The sequence below is a fragment of the Stegostoma tigrinum genome, chromosome 47, assembly GCF_030684315.1.
Source record: "Stegostoma tigrinum isolate sSteTig4 chromosome 47, sSteTig4.hap1, whole genome shotgun sequence".
Classification (NCBI taxonomy): Eukaryota; Metazoa; Chordata; class Chondrichthyes; order Orectolobiformes; family Stegostomatidae; genus Stegostoma; species Stegostoma tigrinum.
In genome coordinates this window covers 959,956-979,334 of record NC_081400.1, presented here as the reverse complement: position 1 = coordinate 979,334, position 19,379 = coordinate 959,956, and the positions used below count along the sequence as shown (strand labels likewise).

Here is a 19,379-nt window from a genome sequence, read left to right as displayed (position 1 = left end):
GTCAGTAACTGTCCGTTTAACCCTGTACTGTACATGGGGAGAGTGACCGTCAGTCACTGTCCGTCTAACCCCGTACTGTACCCGGGGAGAGTGACTGTCAGCCACTGTCCGTCTAACCCTGTACTGTACCCGGGGAGAGTGACAGTCAGTAACTGTCTGTCAAACCCTGTACTGTACATGGGGAGAGTGACCATCAGTCACTGTCCGTCTAACCCCGTACTGTACCCGGGGAGAGTGACCGTCACTCACTGTCCGTCTAACCCTGTACTGTACTTGGGGAGAGTGACCGTCACTCACTGTCTGTTTAACCCCGTACTGTACCCGGGGAGAGTGACCGTCAGTCACTGTCCGTCTAACCCTGTGCTGTACCCGGGGAGAATGACCGTCAGTCACTGTCCGTCTAACCCTGTACTGTACCCGGGCAGAATATCCGTCAGTCACTGTCCGTCTAACCCTGTACTGCACCCGGGGAGAGTGACCGTCACTCACTGTCCGTCAAACCCCGTACTGTACATAGGGAGAGTGACCATCAGTCACTGTCCGTCTAACCCCGTACTGTACCCGGGGAGAGTGACCGTCAGCCACTGTCCGTCTAACCCTGTACTGTACCCGGGGAGAGTGACAGTCAGTCACTGTCCGTCAAACCCTGTACTGTACATGGGGAGAGTGACCATCAGTCACTGTCCGTCTAACCCCGTACTGTACCCGGGGAGAGTGACCGTCAGTCACTGTCCGTCTAACCCTGTACTGTACCCGGGGAGAGTGACCGTCAGTCACTGTCCGTCTAAACCCGGACTGTACCTTGGGAAAGTGACCGTCACTCACTGAGCGTCTAACCCTGTACTGTACCCGGGGAGAGTGACTGTCAGTCACTGTCCGTCTAACCCCGTACTGTACTTGGGGAGAGTGACCGTCACTCACTGTCCGTCTAACCCTGTACTGTACTTGGGGAGAGTGACCGTCACTCACTGTCCGTCTAACCCTGTATTGTACCCGGGGAGAGTGACCGTCACTCACTGTCCATCTAACCCCGTACTGTACCTGGGGAGACTGACCATCACTCACTGTCCATTTAACCCCGTACTGTACCTGGGGAGGGTGACCGTCACTCACTGTACATCTAACTCCATTCTGGTAGAGACAGATAAAAAACCTGCAGATGCTGGAATCCAAGGTGGACCATCAGGAGGCTGGAAGAACACAGCAAGCCAGTGCACATCTGGTGGGAAGGAGAAGTGAACATTTCAGGTCTTACCCTTCTTCAGGATTGGATGTGGGCTTTGGGGGAGCTGCTGATAAAGACAGCAGGCAGAATGTTGGTAACAGGCGGGCACTGGTGGTAGGTACAAATTGGTTGGTCAATGGGAGAGATGATTCTGGTTGATGGCTGGAACGGAAGGTCACAAGGTGGAATGGAAGGGAGGCGGTGGGGCTGGAAAGGGAGTCGGGCAATGGAGTGGAAGTTTATTTGAAATTAGAGAATTCAACATTGAGTCCTCTGGGCTGTAGGGTGCGACACTGGAGGAGTTTGAGGACGGACATGTTGGGACGGATGGGAGTTAACATGGGTGGTTACTGGGAGGTTAGGCTGTCCGTTTTGGACCAGGCAAAGATGCTCATTGAAATGATTACCGAGTGTATGTTTGGTCTCACCGATGTAGAGAAGACCACATCGGGAGCACTGGGCACAATAGACTAGGTTGGAGGAGCAGGTGAAGCTCCGTCTCACTTTGAAGGGCTGTTTAGCGCTCTGGATGGAGGTGAGGGAGGTGGTGTGTGGGCAGGTGTTGCATCTTGTACTGTTACAGGGGAAGGTTGGAGTGGTTGGTGCGCTTGGTACCTTCCCCTGTAACTGTAAAAGATGCAACACCTGCCCACACACCACCTCCCTCACCTTCATCCAGAGCCCTGAACAGCCCTTCCAGATGGCACCACCTGCATCTCCTCCAACCTAGTCTATTGTGTCCAGTGCTCCCGATGTGGTCTTCTCCTAATCGATGAGACCAAACATACACTCGGCAATCGTTTCACCGAGCATTTTTGCCTGGTCCAAAATGGACAGCCTAGCCTCCCAGTAACCACCCTTGTTAACTCCCATCCCTCCCAACATGTCCGTCCTCAACCTCCTCCAGTGTCACAGTGACTCAGAACACAGATTTGAAGATCAACACCTTACCTTCCGCCTGGGCACCCTACAGTTCTCCAGTTTCAAATAGTCTTCCCACCCATCCCCCATCTCCCTTGCCAGTGCCACCTCTTCCCTTCCATCCCACCTTCAGACTTTCCCTTCTAGCCACCAGATTCATCCCTCCCATTGATCAACCAGGTCATGCTTACTACTAGTGTTCATCTATCACCACCATTCCACTACACCCCGTCCTCCCACTCTCTTTATCTGCAGCTCCCCCAACTCCCACATCCAGTCCTAAACAAAGGTAATACCCGAAACATAGACTTCTCCTTTCCTCGATGCTTGCTGGCTTGATGTGTTCTTCCAGCCTCCTGTTTGTCTCATTCCATCGCGTGCCTGGGGAGAGTCCATAAAGGACTTTACTCTGTATCTGACCCTGTGCAGTACCTGTCCTGGGAATGTTTTATGGGCCTAGACTCGACAGAGCTTTGCTTTGAGTTCAAAAGAATAGATGGAGCTTTACTGTGTATCTAACCGCATGCTTTACCTGTCCTGGGACGATGGGGATAGATAAAGTGAACTTTATTTTCAGTTTGGAAAAGTAGAGAGGTTTCCTCTGTGTCTAAGCCTGTGCTGACAGGATGTTGAATTTCACTGTGAAGTTGAATGACCTGTGTGAAATATGTACTTGCTTTTACAGACCAGCATCATTAGCATGGTATATACACAGTCAGAGATCCTACAGAAGGAAGTTTACCTTTTTGAGCGTATCGAGTCCACGAACCGTGAGACCATGAAGCACCTAAAAGCCATCTGTTTTTTGCGGCCCACCAAGGTAAGTGTGACCCACATACTGCCTGTGGCCTGTTCTTATCAGCAATGTGGGCCAGGGCCCAGAACCTGATGATCATTTAGCTGGGAAATGCTGGAGAAGCAAAGATCTGTTCTGGCTTCAGCATGTTCATTAATGGAAAGGTGTGTGGAACTGTGGAAGGTGAATTGTTGGGGTGAAATGATGAAGCTCGGCAATTGAGTTGTTTAGTCATGTCAGAGTGACAACTGGTGAAGGATGGATTTCGGTGGTGCACTGAGTTGTGGTTGGGAATGAAGTAAATGGGAACAGGATGACAATAGAGTTCAAACTATCACATTTCCTTCTGTAATTGTCCATTTCCATGTTCTAGGAGAATGTCGAACTTCTGATTCAGGAGCTGCGCAGACCCAAGTACGGCCTATTTTTTCTTTGTGAGTACTTTGACTGTCACATTGCTGATTTGAATTCTGAGACTGGAGCTGCTATCCAGATTGCTCAGTGTTCAAAGGGATATGAGTCACTAAGTCACACACAGCAGTATGGAACCTAGGTTCAGTCTGAAGGATTGCTGACCTCACCTGGAGGTTACAGTTGGCCTTAATATCCTGAGATCAAGGAGGGCCGTCAATCATAAAGGATCCCAGTGACCTCTGTCAGGGCACGGATCGGGAAATGGATCCCAGGACCCCTGCTGCTGAGTGAGAGATTGGTCTGTATGGGATCATGGCCAAGTCTTCATGTTGCAGTTTCTGGCCCCTGGGCTTGTTTGAATTTCAGTAGGTGGCTACGAGTTTACCTTAATGTGTCTCTAACTCTCTGCAGATTTCAGCAACGTGATTAGTAAGAGTGATGTCAAGAGCCTGGCAGAGGCTGATGAGCAAGAAGTTGTTTCTGAAGTTCAGGTGAGCAGTTGTCGGTTCTGTCTCCAAAGTAGGTGGATTGTCAATCAGATGCGTTAAAGGACTCACCCTGCTGGAACTGGACCAATTTTCCTCTTTAATTATTGAGGTGAACTTAGCATGTTTGGGGGGTGGGGATCCTCCCTTAATTGGGGTCCCTTTGTAGCTTTCTTTAATTGGGTCCATGCTCTTTTTAAACACCTGTATCTGGGTTTCGGTCCTCTTTAACCATACCACTCTTCCTATAGCTAGGCCGGAGTTTCCTCTATACTAGTAAATCGTTGACACACTTTTGCAGATTTGTGGGAGAAAATTTGTGGGAAAATACTCAGCGGGTTATGGCAGCATTTGTATGGAGGAGCACTGTTAATGTTAATGTTTAGCACTGTGACCTCCATCAGAACCTGGTGACTTCCACCATGTGAACAACTTTACTTATCTGTTGGATTTGAACAGTTTAAACAAAGGAGAAGTCTGATTTCTGCCTGTCATTCACTTTGCTCTATTTTATTTTAGGAATTTTATGGAGATTTCATTGCTGTGAGTCCACATGTGTTTTCCCTCAATCTCACTGGCTGTGCTCAGGTGAGAAGACAGAGGCTCTGATACAACTTCTACGTACTGTAAATGTGAATAATGACTGTAAGTGAGAAGACCATCTCTGGAGTTGTTCTAGATGTCTAGATGTGGGCAGTGCATGTATGAGATTTCCATCTCTGGTTTTGTTCCAGATGTGGACAACATGGGACAGAGATTCCTGTCACTGGATTTGTTTCAGATGTGGAGAGTAAGCAAGTAAGATTCCATCTTGCTAATGATAGTCCAGATGTGGACATCATGGGAATGAAAGCCTCCTCATTGCAATTGTTCCAGATATGACAGTGTATGAGTGAGATCATCTGCTTGGACTTGTTCCAGATGTAGGAAGCATGGGCATGATATTCCCCACTCTGTACTTGTTCCAGATGTCTACAGTGTGGGATTGAGATCTCTATCAAGGGCTTTGTTCCTCCTGTGGATTAAATGGGCGAGATTCTCCCCTTGCTGTAGTTGGCCCAGGTGTGGGCAGTGTGTGAGTGAGCTTATTTATTTGAACAGTGGTGTGTATGATATTGGTGCCAAATGATATGTAGCCTCAACTCTTTCCAGCGAAGATTCTATCACTGCTAATTTCAGTCCACGTTAGGTTCCAGTGATGGTCTAGTCAGTTAAATGCCAAGACTGAGAGTGTGGGGGCCTGGGCAATGATTCCTACCACCTTAGCCTTCCCTTGAGACAGAAAGCAGCAATGTGTAATGGTTGGTTTGGGCTTACGATGAACTGTTCGGATGTGACTCTGTGTGTGCCACAGTTATTACCAATAATTTTTTCTGAGGTTTGGAGTGTACTGTAGTAGGAACCTTGCTGTGTGTAACCTGTGCAGAACATGCCCTGGAGTTTTTATGAAGATGCTTTAGATTTAATATTGTGTGGAGGATTTAAGGTTCGGCATGTGGAGTATGTGTTAATTTTGCGTTTGAATTGGGGGAAAGCTTGCTATGAACAGGCTATCCAAGCTGTCTCCCATTTCTGAAAAGCAAACCCTCTGTATCGTTTCAGGGAGACTCCTACTTGTTCTTTGAAGAAGTGTGCAGAGACAACTGTCATGTTTACTGGCATGACCACATGGGGCAGAATATCAGTATCACAGACTCTGGATCATCCTACACATTGTCATTTTGCTTTCAAGAATAACCCAAGTGATTGGCTTTCTGAAACAAAAAAAATTCTCCTGTGAAATCTGTTTTGTTTTCACTGAGAAGTGTGTGAGATTTTGTGTTTGGAGGTTTTTTAGAGGCATAAACATTTTCTATTGCTGTATTATTAATTGTGAATGTGAATCAATTACTGCATCTTTATTGGAGACAAAACTGGATGTTGGAATCCAAGGTAGACAAACAGGAGGTTGGAAGAACACAGCAAGCCAGGCAGTATCTGGTGGAAAGGAGCAATCAATGTTTTGGGTATGACTGTCCTTCAGGACTGCTCCTTTCCTCCAGATGCTGCCTGGCTTGCTGTGTTCTTCCAGCCTCCTGTTTGTCTACACTGCATCTTTATTGATTCAATTTGGTTTTTTGATAGAGCCATAATTGTATTTCTTTAGAAGCCTGGTTGACAGATCTTTTTGTATAAATTTTAAAATATATATTTGGTCACCTGGGTAACTGGAAAGCTAATTTTTATTTTGGGTTGGAGTGATGGATAACAGTTCCAACCTCAGTCATATTACGATGTAGAGGCAGCTTTACTCTGTATCTAACTGCGTGCTGTCCCTGTGCTGGAAGTAAATGTACAAACTGTTATGTATTCTTTTGATATGGACACTAGTGAGTCATCCTTGTACCTGGTAGGAATTAATCAGTTATAGAACATTACAGCACAGTACAGGCCCTTCGGCCTGCGATGTTGTGCCGACCTGTCATACCGATCTCAAGCCCATCTAACCTACACTACTCCATGTATGTCCATATGCTTGTCCAACGACGACTTAAATGTACCTAAAGTTGGCGAATCTACTACCGTTGCAGGCAAAGCATTCCATTCCCTTACTACTGTCTGAGTAAAGAAACTACATCTGACATCTGTCCTATATCTTTCACCCCTCAATTTAAAGCTATGCCCCCTCGTGCTCACCATCACCATCCTAGGAAAAAGGCTCTCCCTATTCACCCTATCTAACCCTCTGATTATTTTATATGTTTCAATTAAGTCACCTCTCAACCTTCTTTTGTCTCATGAAAACAGCCTTAAGTCCCTCAGCCTTTCCTCGTAAGACCTTCCCTCCATACCAGGCAACATCCTAGTAAATCTCCTTTGAACCCTTTCCAAAGCTTCCACATCCTTCTTATAATGCGGTGACCAGAACTGTATGTAATACTCCAAGTGCAGCCGCACCAGAGTTTTGTACAGCTTCACCATAACCTCTTGGTTCCAGAACTCGATCCCTCTATTAATAAAAGCCAAAACACCGTATGCCTTCTTAACAGCCCTGTCAACCTGGGTGGTAACTTTCAAGGATCTGTGTACATGGACACCGAGTTCTCTCTGCTCATCTACACTACTAAGAATCTTACCATTAGCCCTGTAATTTGCCTTCTAGTTACTCTACCAAAGTGCATCACCTCACACTTGTCTGCATTAAACTCCATTTGCCACCTCTCAGCCCAGCTCTGCAGCTTATCTATGTCTCTCTGCAACCTATAGTATCCTTCGTCACTGTCCACAACTCCACTGACCTTAGTGTCGTCTGCAAATTTACTAACCCATCCTTCTACGCCGTCATCCAGGTCATTTATAAAAATGACAAACAGCAGTGGACCCAACACCGACCCTTGCGGTACATCACTAGTAACTGGTCTCCAGGATGAACATTTCCCATCAACTACCACACTCTGTCTTCTTTCAGCAAGCCAATTTCCGATCCAAACTGCTATATCTCCCACAATTCCATTCCTCCGCATTTTGTATGATATCCTACTGTGGGGAACCTTATCGAACACCTTGCTGAAATCCATATACACCACATCAGTGGGTTTACTCTCATCTACCTGTTTGGTTACCTTCTGAAAGAACTCAATAAGGTTTGTGAGGCACGACCTTCCCTTCACAAAACCGTGCTGACTATCCCTAATCAATTTATTTTTTTCTAGATGATTATAAATCCTATCCCTTATAACCTTTTCCAACACTTTACCAACAACTGAGGTAAGGCTCACTGGTCTATAATTACCAGGGTTGTCTCTACTCCCCTTCTTGAACAGGGGAACCACATTTGCTATCCTCCAGTCATCTGGCACTATTCCCGTAGACAATGACGAGTTAAAGATCAATGCCAAAGGCTCGGCAATCTCCTCCTTGGCTTCCCAGAGGATCCAAGGATAAATGCCATCCGGCCCAGGGGACTTATCTATCTTCACCCTCTGTTGGATTTCTAATACCTCTTCCTTGTGAACCTCAATCCCACCTAGTCTAGTAGCCTGTATCTCAGTATTCTCCTCGACAACATTGTCGTTTTCTAGAGTGAATACTGTTGAAAAATATTCATTTAGTGCTTCCCCCTCTCTTCTGACTCCACACACAACTTACCACTGCTATCCTTGATTGGCCCTAATCTTACTTTCGTCATTCTTTTATTCCTTAAGTACCTATAGAAAGCCTTAGGGTTTACCCTGATCCTATCCGCCAACAGCTTCTCATGTCTCCTCCTGGCTCTTCTGAGCTCTCTCTTTAGGTCTTTCCTGGCTACCTCGTAGCCTTCAAGTGCTCTAACTGAGCCTTCACATCTCATCCTAACATAAGCCTTCTTCTTCCTCTTGGCCAGAGATTCCACATCCTTCGTAAACCACGGCTCCCGCACTCTACAGCTTCCTCCCCGCCTGACAGGTACATACTTATCTAGGACACACAGGAGCTTTTCCTTGAATAAGCTCCACATTTCTAATGTGCCCATCCCCTGCAGTTTCCTTCCCCATCCTATGCTCCCTAAATCTTGCCTAATCTCATCGTAATTGCCTTTCCCCCAGCTTTAAATCTTGCCCAGTGGTATACACCTATCCCTTTCCATCACTAAAGTAAACATAACAGAATTGTGATCGCTATCACCAAAGTGCTCACCTACTTCCAAATCTAACACCTGGCCAGGCTCATTACCCAGTACCAAATCTAATGTGGCTTCACCCCTTGTTGGCCTATTTACATACTGTGTCAGGAAGCCCTCCTGCACACACTGGACAAAAACTGACCCATCTATAGTACTCGAACTATAGTGTTCCCAGTCAATATTTGGAAATTAATTAATGCTATCTGTCTTTAACAGAGCAGGAACTGGAACCCTGCACATCTGGCACGAAGCACTCAAGGGCTGACTGCAGTCCTTCTGTCACTGAAGAAATGTCCTATGATTCGTTATCAGCTGTCATCTGACATGGCGAAGAGGCTTGCAGAGAGTGTTAAGGTGCTGTAGTACCGTACAGAGTTGTGTCTGTAGATGGTTGTGTGTGCAAGTGGGGCAGAGACAGTGCTATATGGTTTAAAGCTGAAGTGGTGGTGAAGACAGTGAGTGTCCATAGTCTGCACAACAGAGCTTTGGAAACTGTTTGCCACCATGACCCCATTTCAAGGTTTGACAATTACTGTGAGCCCTCAGGGGGAATTTTGGGAGCTGGGGATGGGTGGGCAGAGGGGCGAAGTGCAGGTTATTTAGGTTAAGCCGTGGGAATGCAGGGTTACAGGGAGGGGGTGAGGGGGGCTGGGGTTTGTGTGGGATACTCTTTGGAGGATTGGTGTAAACTTGATGGGCTGAATGGCCTACTTCTACACTGTAGGGATTCTATGATTCTCCAAATCATGTCAGCAAATGATTTTTATTTCTCAGGTGAGGCTTCCTGTGTGTTTAGTTTATGATACCTGATCTATGGATCTCAGCTGGGTAGGGTTAGTGTCTGATTGGAGCCTTCATTTATCAGTGGTCGGTGTAAATAGAGTGCATCTGACTGCTCATAATTCAAAAGAGGACTGTTTCCAAAGTTCCAGTCAGTGAAGTTCACAAGTGGAATTTGCTGGATTTAGTGCATAGACCAGGGCACTGCAAATGCTGGGCTTGGGAGCCCAAGCAGGGCCTTGAGCTGATGTTTTGGGGTCTTGAGCTTCGAGACAACAAAGGTGTACTGTGGAACACTGCTCCATCCCCATCCAGGTAACACCTCCCTCCTGTGGAATCACAGAATTCCTACAGAGTAGAAGTAGACCATTCAATCCCATCGAGTCTACACTGATCGTTCAAAGAGTATTCCACCCAGACCCAGCCCCCCTCACCCCATTCCTGTAACCCTGAATTTTCCATGGCTGAACCCAAATAACCTGCACATTCTGGCACACTACGGGGCAATTTAGCATGACCGATTCACCCTAACCTGCACATCATTAGACTGTGGGAGGGAAACTGGAGCACCCAGAGGAAACCCATGTAGACAAAGGGAGAATGTGCAAACTCCACACAGACAGTCGCCTGAGGCTGGAATCGAACCCAGGTCCCTGGCGCTGTGAGGCAGCTGTGCTAACCACTGAGCCGTCATGCCGCCTGTAAATCTTCAGCATCTGAAGTAATTTCTGGGGTAGTGTAATGGTTGATTTAGTCTATCTAACCATGCTGTCCTTTGCCTGAGATTATTGATACCAGTAATGGATGTTTTGATTCCCACCCATGTCCCTCCCTCAGTAAGCACAGATGTTTTTAAGCAATAAAGGGTCCACATTGCAGACTGTTGTGTGTTAACATGATTGCAAATGGTTGAAGAATGGTTGTTTATTTGTGCTTGTTCACTTTGGATTACTGTTAAAAGTATCACTATTGGCAATGCTGTGCACCAACCATCCAGGTTATCTTCTCAACCTCAGCTCTTGCCTGAGACCTGGGCACCCTTAGGTTAAACTACCACCAATAGCGCCTTTTGAATTAGAGCGTAGCTCTGTGGTCCTCTGGGATATGGTGACTTTACCATTGCTAACATTTCATCTGTTCCAATGGCAGCAAATCATCACCAAAGAGTATGAACTGTTCGACTTTCGTAGGACTGAAGTGCCACCCCTGCTTCTCATCCTGGATCGCAGCGATGATGCTATCACCCCGCTTCTTAACCAGGTGAGCCTTTAACCGCACCGCTGTCTGGCTCCTCATTGTGTGGCTTGATGATCACTGCAGTGATGCCACCTGAACACTGGAGGGTACTGTTGGACTTATTCAGTGAACACAGGGTATGGTGCCAGGAGACACCAAAGTCTTTGCCAGTTCTGAGGAAGGGTCACCGGACCTGAAACGTTAACTCTGTTTTCTCCTCCACAGGGTGCTGCCAGACCCGCTGAGCTTTTCCAGCAACTTTGCTTTTGTTCAATGTCTTTGCTACATTGGGTGAAGTAAAGCTGGAAGTTAGGCACTCAGTGCTAGAGCTGAACGTTCATAAACTCTGTTAATGTCATATTGAACATTTTTTTTCCCTCAATCAGCTGTCACCTGACATGGTGTTAAGGACAGAGAGTGTTAAGGTGTGCCGTACCATGTAGTGTTGTGTGTGGAAGTAGGGTAGTGACAGTGTGATGTGGTTTAAACAATCAGTTAGCTCCCTTGAGTCAGAAGGCATGTACCGATGGGTACCCGGGGTCTCCACGTCAATACTGACGGGTTCCAGGAGAATTCAGTGCCAAAAGCTATGTTGAGTGCTGTCTTGTTTTGCAGTGGACGTACCAGGCCATGGTTCATGAGCTCCTGGGAATCAACAACAATCGCATTGATCTTTCCCGTGTGCCTGGAATCAGCAGGGACCTGAAGGAAGTGGTGCTCTCTGCTGAGAATGACGAGTTCTATGCAAATGTAAGACTGGGCTAAAAGGTTTTGTATTCTCCTCAGAGGGGTTTTGCGTTCCTGTCACTCTCCTAACCACTCCTGTCTTACAGAACATGTACCTCAACTTTGGTGAAATCGGCACCAACATCAGGAACCTGATGGAGGATTTTCAGAAAAAGAAACCAAAGGGCCAACAGAAACTGGAGTCCATTGCAGACATGAAGGTAAATGGGAGTTGGCTGAGGGATAGCCACTTTAACAAGGAGCAGAGAATGGAGAGCAGGGTTAATGGAGCGTGGGGAATGGGGAACAGGGTTAACAGAGTGTGGGGAATAGGGAGCAGGGTTAACGGGGGGTTGGGAATGGGGGTGCAGTGTTAACAGAAGGTGGGAATGGGGGAGCAGGATTAAGGGAGGGTAGGGAATGGGGAACAGGGTTAACGGAGCATGGGGAATGGGGAGCAGGGTTAACGGAGGGTAGGGAATGGGGAGCAGGGTTAACGGAGGATGGGGAATGGGGACCAGAAAATAGGGCAATGTTAATTGGGAATGGCAGCAGCTTAATGTATGTTATGGAATGGGAGTAGGGTTAACAGGGAATGAGAGCATGGTTAATGGGGAATGGGGCATGGCAGTGGCTTGCTGCCTACATTGCTTGATGGAGTGAACATTGGTAATGTTGTGCTGTGCTGCTGTACTGTTTCATTCCACCAGGTGGATCCCAGAGCACACTGTTAGGAAGCTAAAGTTTTCAAGTGAGTCGAGATATTCTGAATTCTCCCAGTCTGTCAATGATGGCTGGGTACAATTTCAATGAAGCTTTCCCATTCCCAAGCAAATGTGGTAGGGAACAGCTCTGATCTTCTGACTCCTGTAACTGCAGTTCTTTGTTCACTCTTCTTTTTCCCACAGGCCTTTGTGGAGAACTACCCACAGTTTAAGAAGATGTCAGGGACTGTGTCCAAACATGTCACAGTTGTTGGAGAGTTATCGCGATTGGTCAGTGAGCATCACTTAATGGAGGTGTCAGAGGTGGAGCAGGAGTTGGCCTGTCAGAATGACCACTCCAGTGCCTTGCAGGTGAGAGAGGGGAGGGAGAGAGAGAGAAGGGTGGGACTATTGGAGTGACCACTCTAGTACATGGTCCAGAGGGAGGGAAGGAGAACAGAGAGAAATACTGAGAAGTTCTGCTTCAGTGCCCTTCAGGAGTGGGAGGAGAACAGAATGGGTGTGTAAAGCAAGTGGTTGGAGGCAGGAGAAGGAGAGACCATAGCAGCGTGAACAAAGGCATCTTGTTTCATCGCTTGCTCCATCATGTCAGCAGCAGGCAATTCTGAGAGAAGCCAGGAGAGAGGGTAGTCTGATTCCCAATGTCTGTCTATCCTGTGGCTTTTTAGTGGCCTGATATCCTGTTCCATTTAACTTTGTGCTGTGTACAGCAGCAAGAATACTACGCTCAAGTCTCATGGCCGAGACAGTAATGCACTTGTTATACATATGTACATATGGATGATGATGGGATAGTGTAGGGGGAGGGGCTTAGTTTAGATCACAGGTTGGCGTAACTTCGAGGGCCGAAGGGCCTGTTCTGCGCTGTATTGTTCTATGTACTTCATGAAGTGTGTGTGTTGAGGGTTTGGTAGTTCTGTGTCTAAGATCAGGCCTGAGCAGAAGTAGAGGATCAAGAGGGTGGTGATAGTTGGGTATTGAGCAGGGGGACTGATGACGAAAGCTCCTGCTTCCAGTCTTGGTGCTGCACGAGAAGTTTGCAGACGATGGAACTATTTGTTAGCAGGCCTGCCTGTTAATGGACACAAGCAGGGAAGGTTTCAGAACAGGCAGAGTGAATCAGCCCACGTACCCAGTACATGGCCAATCCTGGGTTCAGATGTATTGCTGATGCTGCAGGCCTCGATGAGGAGGAGTCCTTCACACAGTAAGATGTGAAATTGTTGCACTGCTTGAAGGGCAGCAACAGGGAGTGTGTTTATCTGATCCGGGAGAGACCTTGCAAGAGCTCACATTGATACATAGAGGCACACTCTTTCTTTACACTGTCTAATCTGTGCGCTGATTGTCTTGCATTGTTGCAGTTTCCACGGCCTCCCACACATTCCACTGCTCTCAACTGTAAGCGGGCTGTGAGCAGCTAACTCAGAACAGACCACAAGTTCCAACACTTAGCCCCAGCTCCTTGAGAGCTGAAATCAGTCAGTTTGACAGAAACTCTCCTGGTCCAGGCAGGAAGCTGTCACGAGTGCTTGCTTTTCTGATACTCAACAGACCACAGAATTGAAATGGTCTGCCTCAGGCCCACCATTCTCATCGCTGAGTTGAGAGTTTAATTTACTCCAGGGATTTGAGCACTTAACGTAGGCAACAATGTAGTGCAGTACTGAGGACGCACTACAACATCAGGGGCCAGGGGTCAGTGCTCAGGCGCACTACAATCCCAGGAGTAGGGAGTTCTGCAGTGTTGGGGGTTCAGAGCTGAGGGAGTGTTGCACGATCATGTGTTCAGTGCTGAGGGAACACTGCTCTACCTGAGGTCCTGGTTAATAATTTCCCATCAGTTTGTATGTACGACTGATGATCTGGCTATATCTGATTACTATGACTGGGTTCTGCCTGTACTGCTGCCTGTATAATGATTGCTGTACTCCTACATGACAACAATATTTGCACTTCAACACTAAATTATTGCCTACAAAGAAGTTTGGGCCATCTGAGAACTGTATCTGTACACCTTTTTTTTTTCCACCTAGCCTGCCTGCTCCTGATTGCTGGGTCTGGCTGGAGCCTGATTGGTCAGGGTGGCATGGTGACTGAGTGGCAAGAATTGCTGCCTACAGTGCCAGGGACCTGGGTTCAATTCCACATTTGCATGTTCTCATGGGTTTCCTCCGGGTGCTCCGGTTTCATCCCACAGTCCAAAGATGTGCAGGTTAGGGTGGATTGGCCATGCTAAATAACCCATAGTGTCCAGCCTAGGTGGGTGAACCATGGGAAATGCAGGCTTACAGGAATAGGGTAGGGAGCAGTGGGTCTGGGTATGATGCTCTTTGGAGAGTTGATATGACTCAATAGGCTGAATGACCTGCTTCCACACTGTAGGGATTCTATGTTCGCTGGCAAGATGAACAGAATTGTTTTGGGTATGATATTGCCCCTTCTCACCCAGTGGTCAAATATGCTGCCTCATGCTGCCTGCTTCAGGAAAGTTGCTACTTCCTTTCTTTTGAAACTCCTGTTAGCAAGTTTAAGACTTTTGTCCCCCAGCTCTTCCCTGGGGGAGGAGAGGGACTAATCTCTTGTTATCATTGTTCACATCCTTCCCAGACAATTCAAAAGCTGCAGTTTTTGTCACCTGTGGCTGCTGCTCTCTCTGATGCCGTTAATCCATATCTATCTCTAAGCTCTGGTTCCTGGTACAAGATGAGAACCAGAGTCCCTGACAGCTAAATCATTGAGTTAGCCTGGTCTATTTCTTGCAGGTACTTGCTTTGACTGCCTTGCTTACTTCCTTTCTCGTTTCTGTTCTATAATTATCCTCATGATGCAGAATAATGTCAGCTTATTTATGGAGATGTTGTTTCGTAGTGTGCTGGGTTACCCCACATTGTACGTCTTCTGTTGCGCTTTGGCAGCAGGCCAACACTAGTGACCTTCAGCCCATCTCTGCAACATGTTTCCGGCCAGTTTGCATTAAGAATAGGAAACATTGTTGATATCCTGTTATGTGATCTGTTCTCCTTTATTCTGCTCTCCTGACACCAACAATTGCCCCCACTGCCCACCTCCAACCCGTCCTCCCTACCTCCTGGTACACATACGTCACCCCTTCCCCATCCCATTAATGTCCAAACAGCCTTGTTATTTCTGATCAGAGTTCAGCAGTCTCTGCAATTACTTCATTTTGTTTATGAGCAGAGTTGGTGCTGCCTGACGAGAACTAGACACGAATATCGATTACTGTTAAATAGCGTTTTCCTTCCATTCTCTTCAGTGTACAATCTACAAGAGGTACAAGTGCACAGGTTCTTTACTCTGTATCTAACCCATGCTTTACCTGCTGTTGGCATCTTTGATAGGGATGGTGTAGCAGGAGCTTTACTTTGTTTAAAAGAGTAGAAAAAGCGATCTTTACTTCTGATCTGTTGAAAAGTCCTTTCCTTCATTAAATCCTATGACAGTGGAGATGCTGTCATTGTGTTATGTGCCAATTTTGTCACTGAATATGTTAACACACTGATTGCTTTTGGTCTGCTATTTTGTAAAACAGTCTTTATGAGCTGGAGAAAAGCAAAAACACTTAATGGTGAGTTTTTTTTGGCTTTAAAGCTTAGCTGAAGCGGTTCTGTGCTGTATAACTCTGTGTTTGCGTGCAACTTGCAGTGTATGGAGGGAAGCATTGTGAATGTTTTCCATGTGAAACACACCCCCTAATTCTCTGCAGGGATTAGACGGCTGCACGGTTTCTGGGTCAGAGAGTGAGGGTTTGAACCTGACTGTAATCCAGGCTGACAAAGTATGCAAGGCAGTGATGGAATGCTGCGCTGCCAATGATGCCATCTTACCCAGAATCTGTCTGCATCTGGAATTTGTTGTGGTGGATGATGAAGATCTCAGAGCTGCAGCAGAAGGAAAGAAAAGAGTTCTCCTGCAGGGTATCCAATTTAGAATTTCTTTCAAACTCAAAAACTATATTAAAAACAAAAATGGTGGACGCTGGAGATCCGAAATATAAGCAGAAATTGCTAGGGCAGCACAGTGCCTCAGTCATTAACACTGCTGCCTTACAGCACCAGGGACCCAGGTTGGATTCAACCCTCGGGCGACTGTCTGTGTGGAGTTTGCACATCCTCCCTGTGTCTGCATGGGTTTCCTCTGGGTGTTCCGGTTTCCTCCCACAGTCCAAAGATGTGCAAGTTAGTTGGATTGGTCATGCTAAATTGCACCGTAGTGTCCAGGGAAATGCAGGTTCGGTGGGTTAGCCATAGGAAACATGGTTTATGGGGACAGAGTGAGGGGAGGTCGTGGTGCAGGAGTGTGCTGTGTCAGGGTGGATAGCTGTTTGGAGGATCGAAGCAGAGTTGTTGGGTCGAACAACCTCTTTCTGCACTGCAGGGATCCTATATTTCTATGTTTCCATTCTATGTGATGCCTCAAGTCTAAAATGAATCTTCAGAACTGCTACTTTAAATGGAATAAGGCTTTGGCTGTACTGCGTTTATATTTGCACGTGGATTAACGTGTTCTGTGGTGAATTCTGGGATACTGTTAAGCTGGGCAAATAACATTCACTTTCAGGGAACTACTCTCTGAGCATCATCAGCATTATTATCTACTTATAAATGAACAATTAAGAATGACAGACAGCTAAAGGCCAGTTAATCTTGTCAATATACATTCATAATAACAGCAGCAGACACCACCTACTCTCTGCCCTCCCTGCTTGCAGACATGTCATTGTTAATAACAGGAAATCAAGATAAACCGTAAACACTTAGGGAGAGGAAGTTCTTGCTACTTTCTCTCTAACTCCTGCAGATGATCCAAATCTATCCAGACATTTACCATGTCTACATTAAGGAAATAAAAGTCTATGTTAAATGTCAATCCACTTAACTCTTAATGATATGGTCTTTTAACAGCTTCCTCAGTACTCACCATAAAAATAAGCCTGACTCACTGTGGTAGGAATCAAAATGTTTGTGTGGTCAATGTGTGTGAACATGTTGGTGTTTTGCACACTGCTTTGTATTTGCAGCAGAGAAACATTCTGACCACTGGTCTCCATCTGCATTGTGAGCCGACCCCGTACTGCCGTTTTTCATTTCAACCTGTCAGCAAATCCTGCTGCCTGTGCTAGGACGTGTGATTCTCTCTTACTGAGTAGGCGCTCCACCCACTACTCCAACCTGATAAATAGCAGGGACATAGAAAATAGGAATAGGCTGTTTGGCTCCTTGAGACTGCTCTACCATTCTGTAGATCATGTCTAATCTTCTACCTCATCAGAATTTTCCTCCACATGATCCTATATTTCAAAATATCTCTATATCTAAGAAATCTATGAATCTGTATCTTGAAACTACTCAATGACTGATTTTCCACAACCAACTTCAGTAGAGCATTCCAAAGATTCCCCACCCTCTAGGTCAAGGAATTCTGTCTTAAATTCTCAGTCTTAAATGACTGTCCTAAAAGGCTATTAATGATTTAGATCAGGGAAGTATATCTGTGTTTGCAGACAACACAACGGTGGGCAGGAGGGTGAGCTGTGAGGAGGATGGAGATATGCTTCAGTTTGATTTGCAAATGTTGAGTGAGGGGATGAATGCATGGTAGGTGAAATATGTGGATAAATGTGAAGTTATCCACTTTGATAGTAAAAACAGGAAGGCGGATTATTACCCGAATGGCAGGAGATTAGGAAAGGGGGAGGCGTAATGCATTTTGGGTGTCCTTGTGTACCACTCGCTAGAACTAAGCATGTAGGTACAGCAGGGGGTGAAGAAAGCAAACAATATGTTGGCCTTCAAAGAGGATTCTGGTACAGGAGCAGGGATGTCTTGCTGCATTTATGTAGGGCCTTGGTGAGACCACACTTGGTATTGTTTGTATTTTGGTCTCCTTATCTGAGGAAAGATGTTCTGGCTATGGAGGGAGTGCAATGAAGGTTTACCAGGACAAGACTGATGGTTAAGTTAGAATTATATTCACTGCAGTTTCAAAGAATGAGGGGGGTTTCTGTTAGAAACCAATAACTTTATAACAGGACTAGACAGGGTGGGTGCAGCAGATTGTTCGTGATGACCAGTGAGTGCAGAGCTGGGGATCACAATTAATAGCCAGGATATGTAGTGATTGTGATGGGATCAGCTAGGTAGACATCATGGAATCTGAACTCAAATAAAAACCAAAAGAACTATGGATGCTGTAAATCAGGAACAAAAACAAAGTTGCTGGAAAAGCCTAGCAGGTCTGGCAGTATCTGTGAAGGAGAAAACAGAACTTGAATCTGAATTCCCTGACTGGGGCAGTTAACCTGGTCCAATCAGGGAGCCCTGGCTGACAGATAAGATCAGGATTGTCAGACATCCTGTTCACTCTGAGAGCTGGCTCCGAGGGAGCGGGATCACTGTCAAGGACTCTTTAAATGTAAATAAAGGATGATTTGTTGTTGGGATACTGGCACCTGTGGAGTCCTTTCAGGACAGATCTTCTAAGATTAGAAGAGGAGAAGTGTCCTCCCTCAGCCTGGTAAGCCTGTACAATTCTGTACCACAGAAAGTGGTTGAGACCAAAACATTTAATGTTTTCAAGAAGGAATGTGATATAATTCTTAGGGCTTAAAGGATCAAAGGGTGTGCGGAGAAAGTGGGAAAAGGGTACCGAGTTGGATGATCAGCCATGATTGTATTGAATGGCAGAGCAGCCTGGAAGAGTTGAATAGTCTATTTTGTTCCAATTTCCTATATTTCTCTGACCTATACCTCCATTCTGAGACTTTGTTCCCTGGTTAGAGTCAAGCACCTCCCCAGTCAGGGGTAACATCTTTCCAGCATCTACCCTGTTAAGTCCTGGAAAAATTCTGTAAGCTTCATTGATATCCACCACTTTTAGATTCTTGAGGGTTTTTAAAATTCACTCATCGAACATGGGCGTTGCTGGCTTATACCTGTCCCCAGCAACCCTTGAACCGAGTGGCTCGCTTGGCCATTTCAGAGGCAATAAATGCTGGTCTAGCCGGCCACGCCGTCATTCCCGTGAATGAATTTAAAAAGCCACATCACTGTGGATCTGGAGTCACATGTCGCCAGGCCAGGTGAGAAATGGCAGTTTTTTTCTCCTTCCCCGAAGGGCATAAGAGAGCCAAATGGGCTTTCCCCAACAAATCCCCAACACTAGACTCATGATTCCAGATTTTTATTGAATTCAAATTCCACCTGCGGTGGCAGGATTTGAACCTTTAGTCCCCAGAACATTTTCTGAGTTTCTGGATTAATACTCTGGTGATAATATCACTAGGCCATTGCCTCCCCCAGGTTTTATGCTCCTGGTCAGCCTGCAAAACCCATTGGAATATGTATGTGAATGGGCATCAGGCCCCCAGTCCTGTTTCATCTCAGGATAAAGGGTCTGACAAGTTTTT

At 46.3% G+C, this 19,379-nt stretch overlaps 1 protein-coding gene across 1 annotated transcript in view; it reads left to right on the top strand.

Moving 5' to 3' along the window:
* vps45 (vacuolar protein sorting 45 homolog) overlaps positions 1-19,379 on the top strand; it is a 44,158-nt gene that overhangs the window by 490 nt on the left and 24,289 nt on the right. Inside the window, exons 2-10 of the mRNA XM_048525701.1 lie at positions 2,832-2,966; positions 3,316-3,376; positions 3,768-3,847; positions 4,361-4,429; positions 8,700-8,837; positions 10,413-10,523; positions 11,115-11,249; positions 11,333-11,446; positions 12,134-12,301. Coding sequence (XP_048381658.1) covers positions 2,832-2,966; positions 3,316-3,376; positions 3,768-3,847; positions 4,361-4,429; positions 8,700-8,837; positions 10,413-10,523; positions 11,115-11,249; positions 11,333-11,446; positions 12,134-12,301 — 1,011 coding nt within the window. The remainder of the gene's footprint in view (positions 1-2,831; positions 2,967-3,315; positions 3,377-3,767; positions 3,848-4,360; positions 4,430-8,699; positions 8,838-10,412; positions 10,524-11,114; positions 11,250-11,332; positions 11,447-12,133; positions 12,302-19,379) is intronic.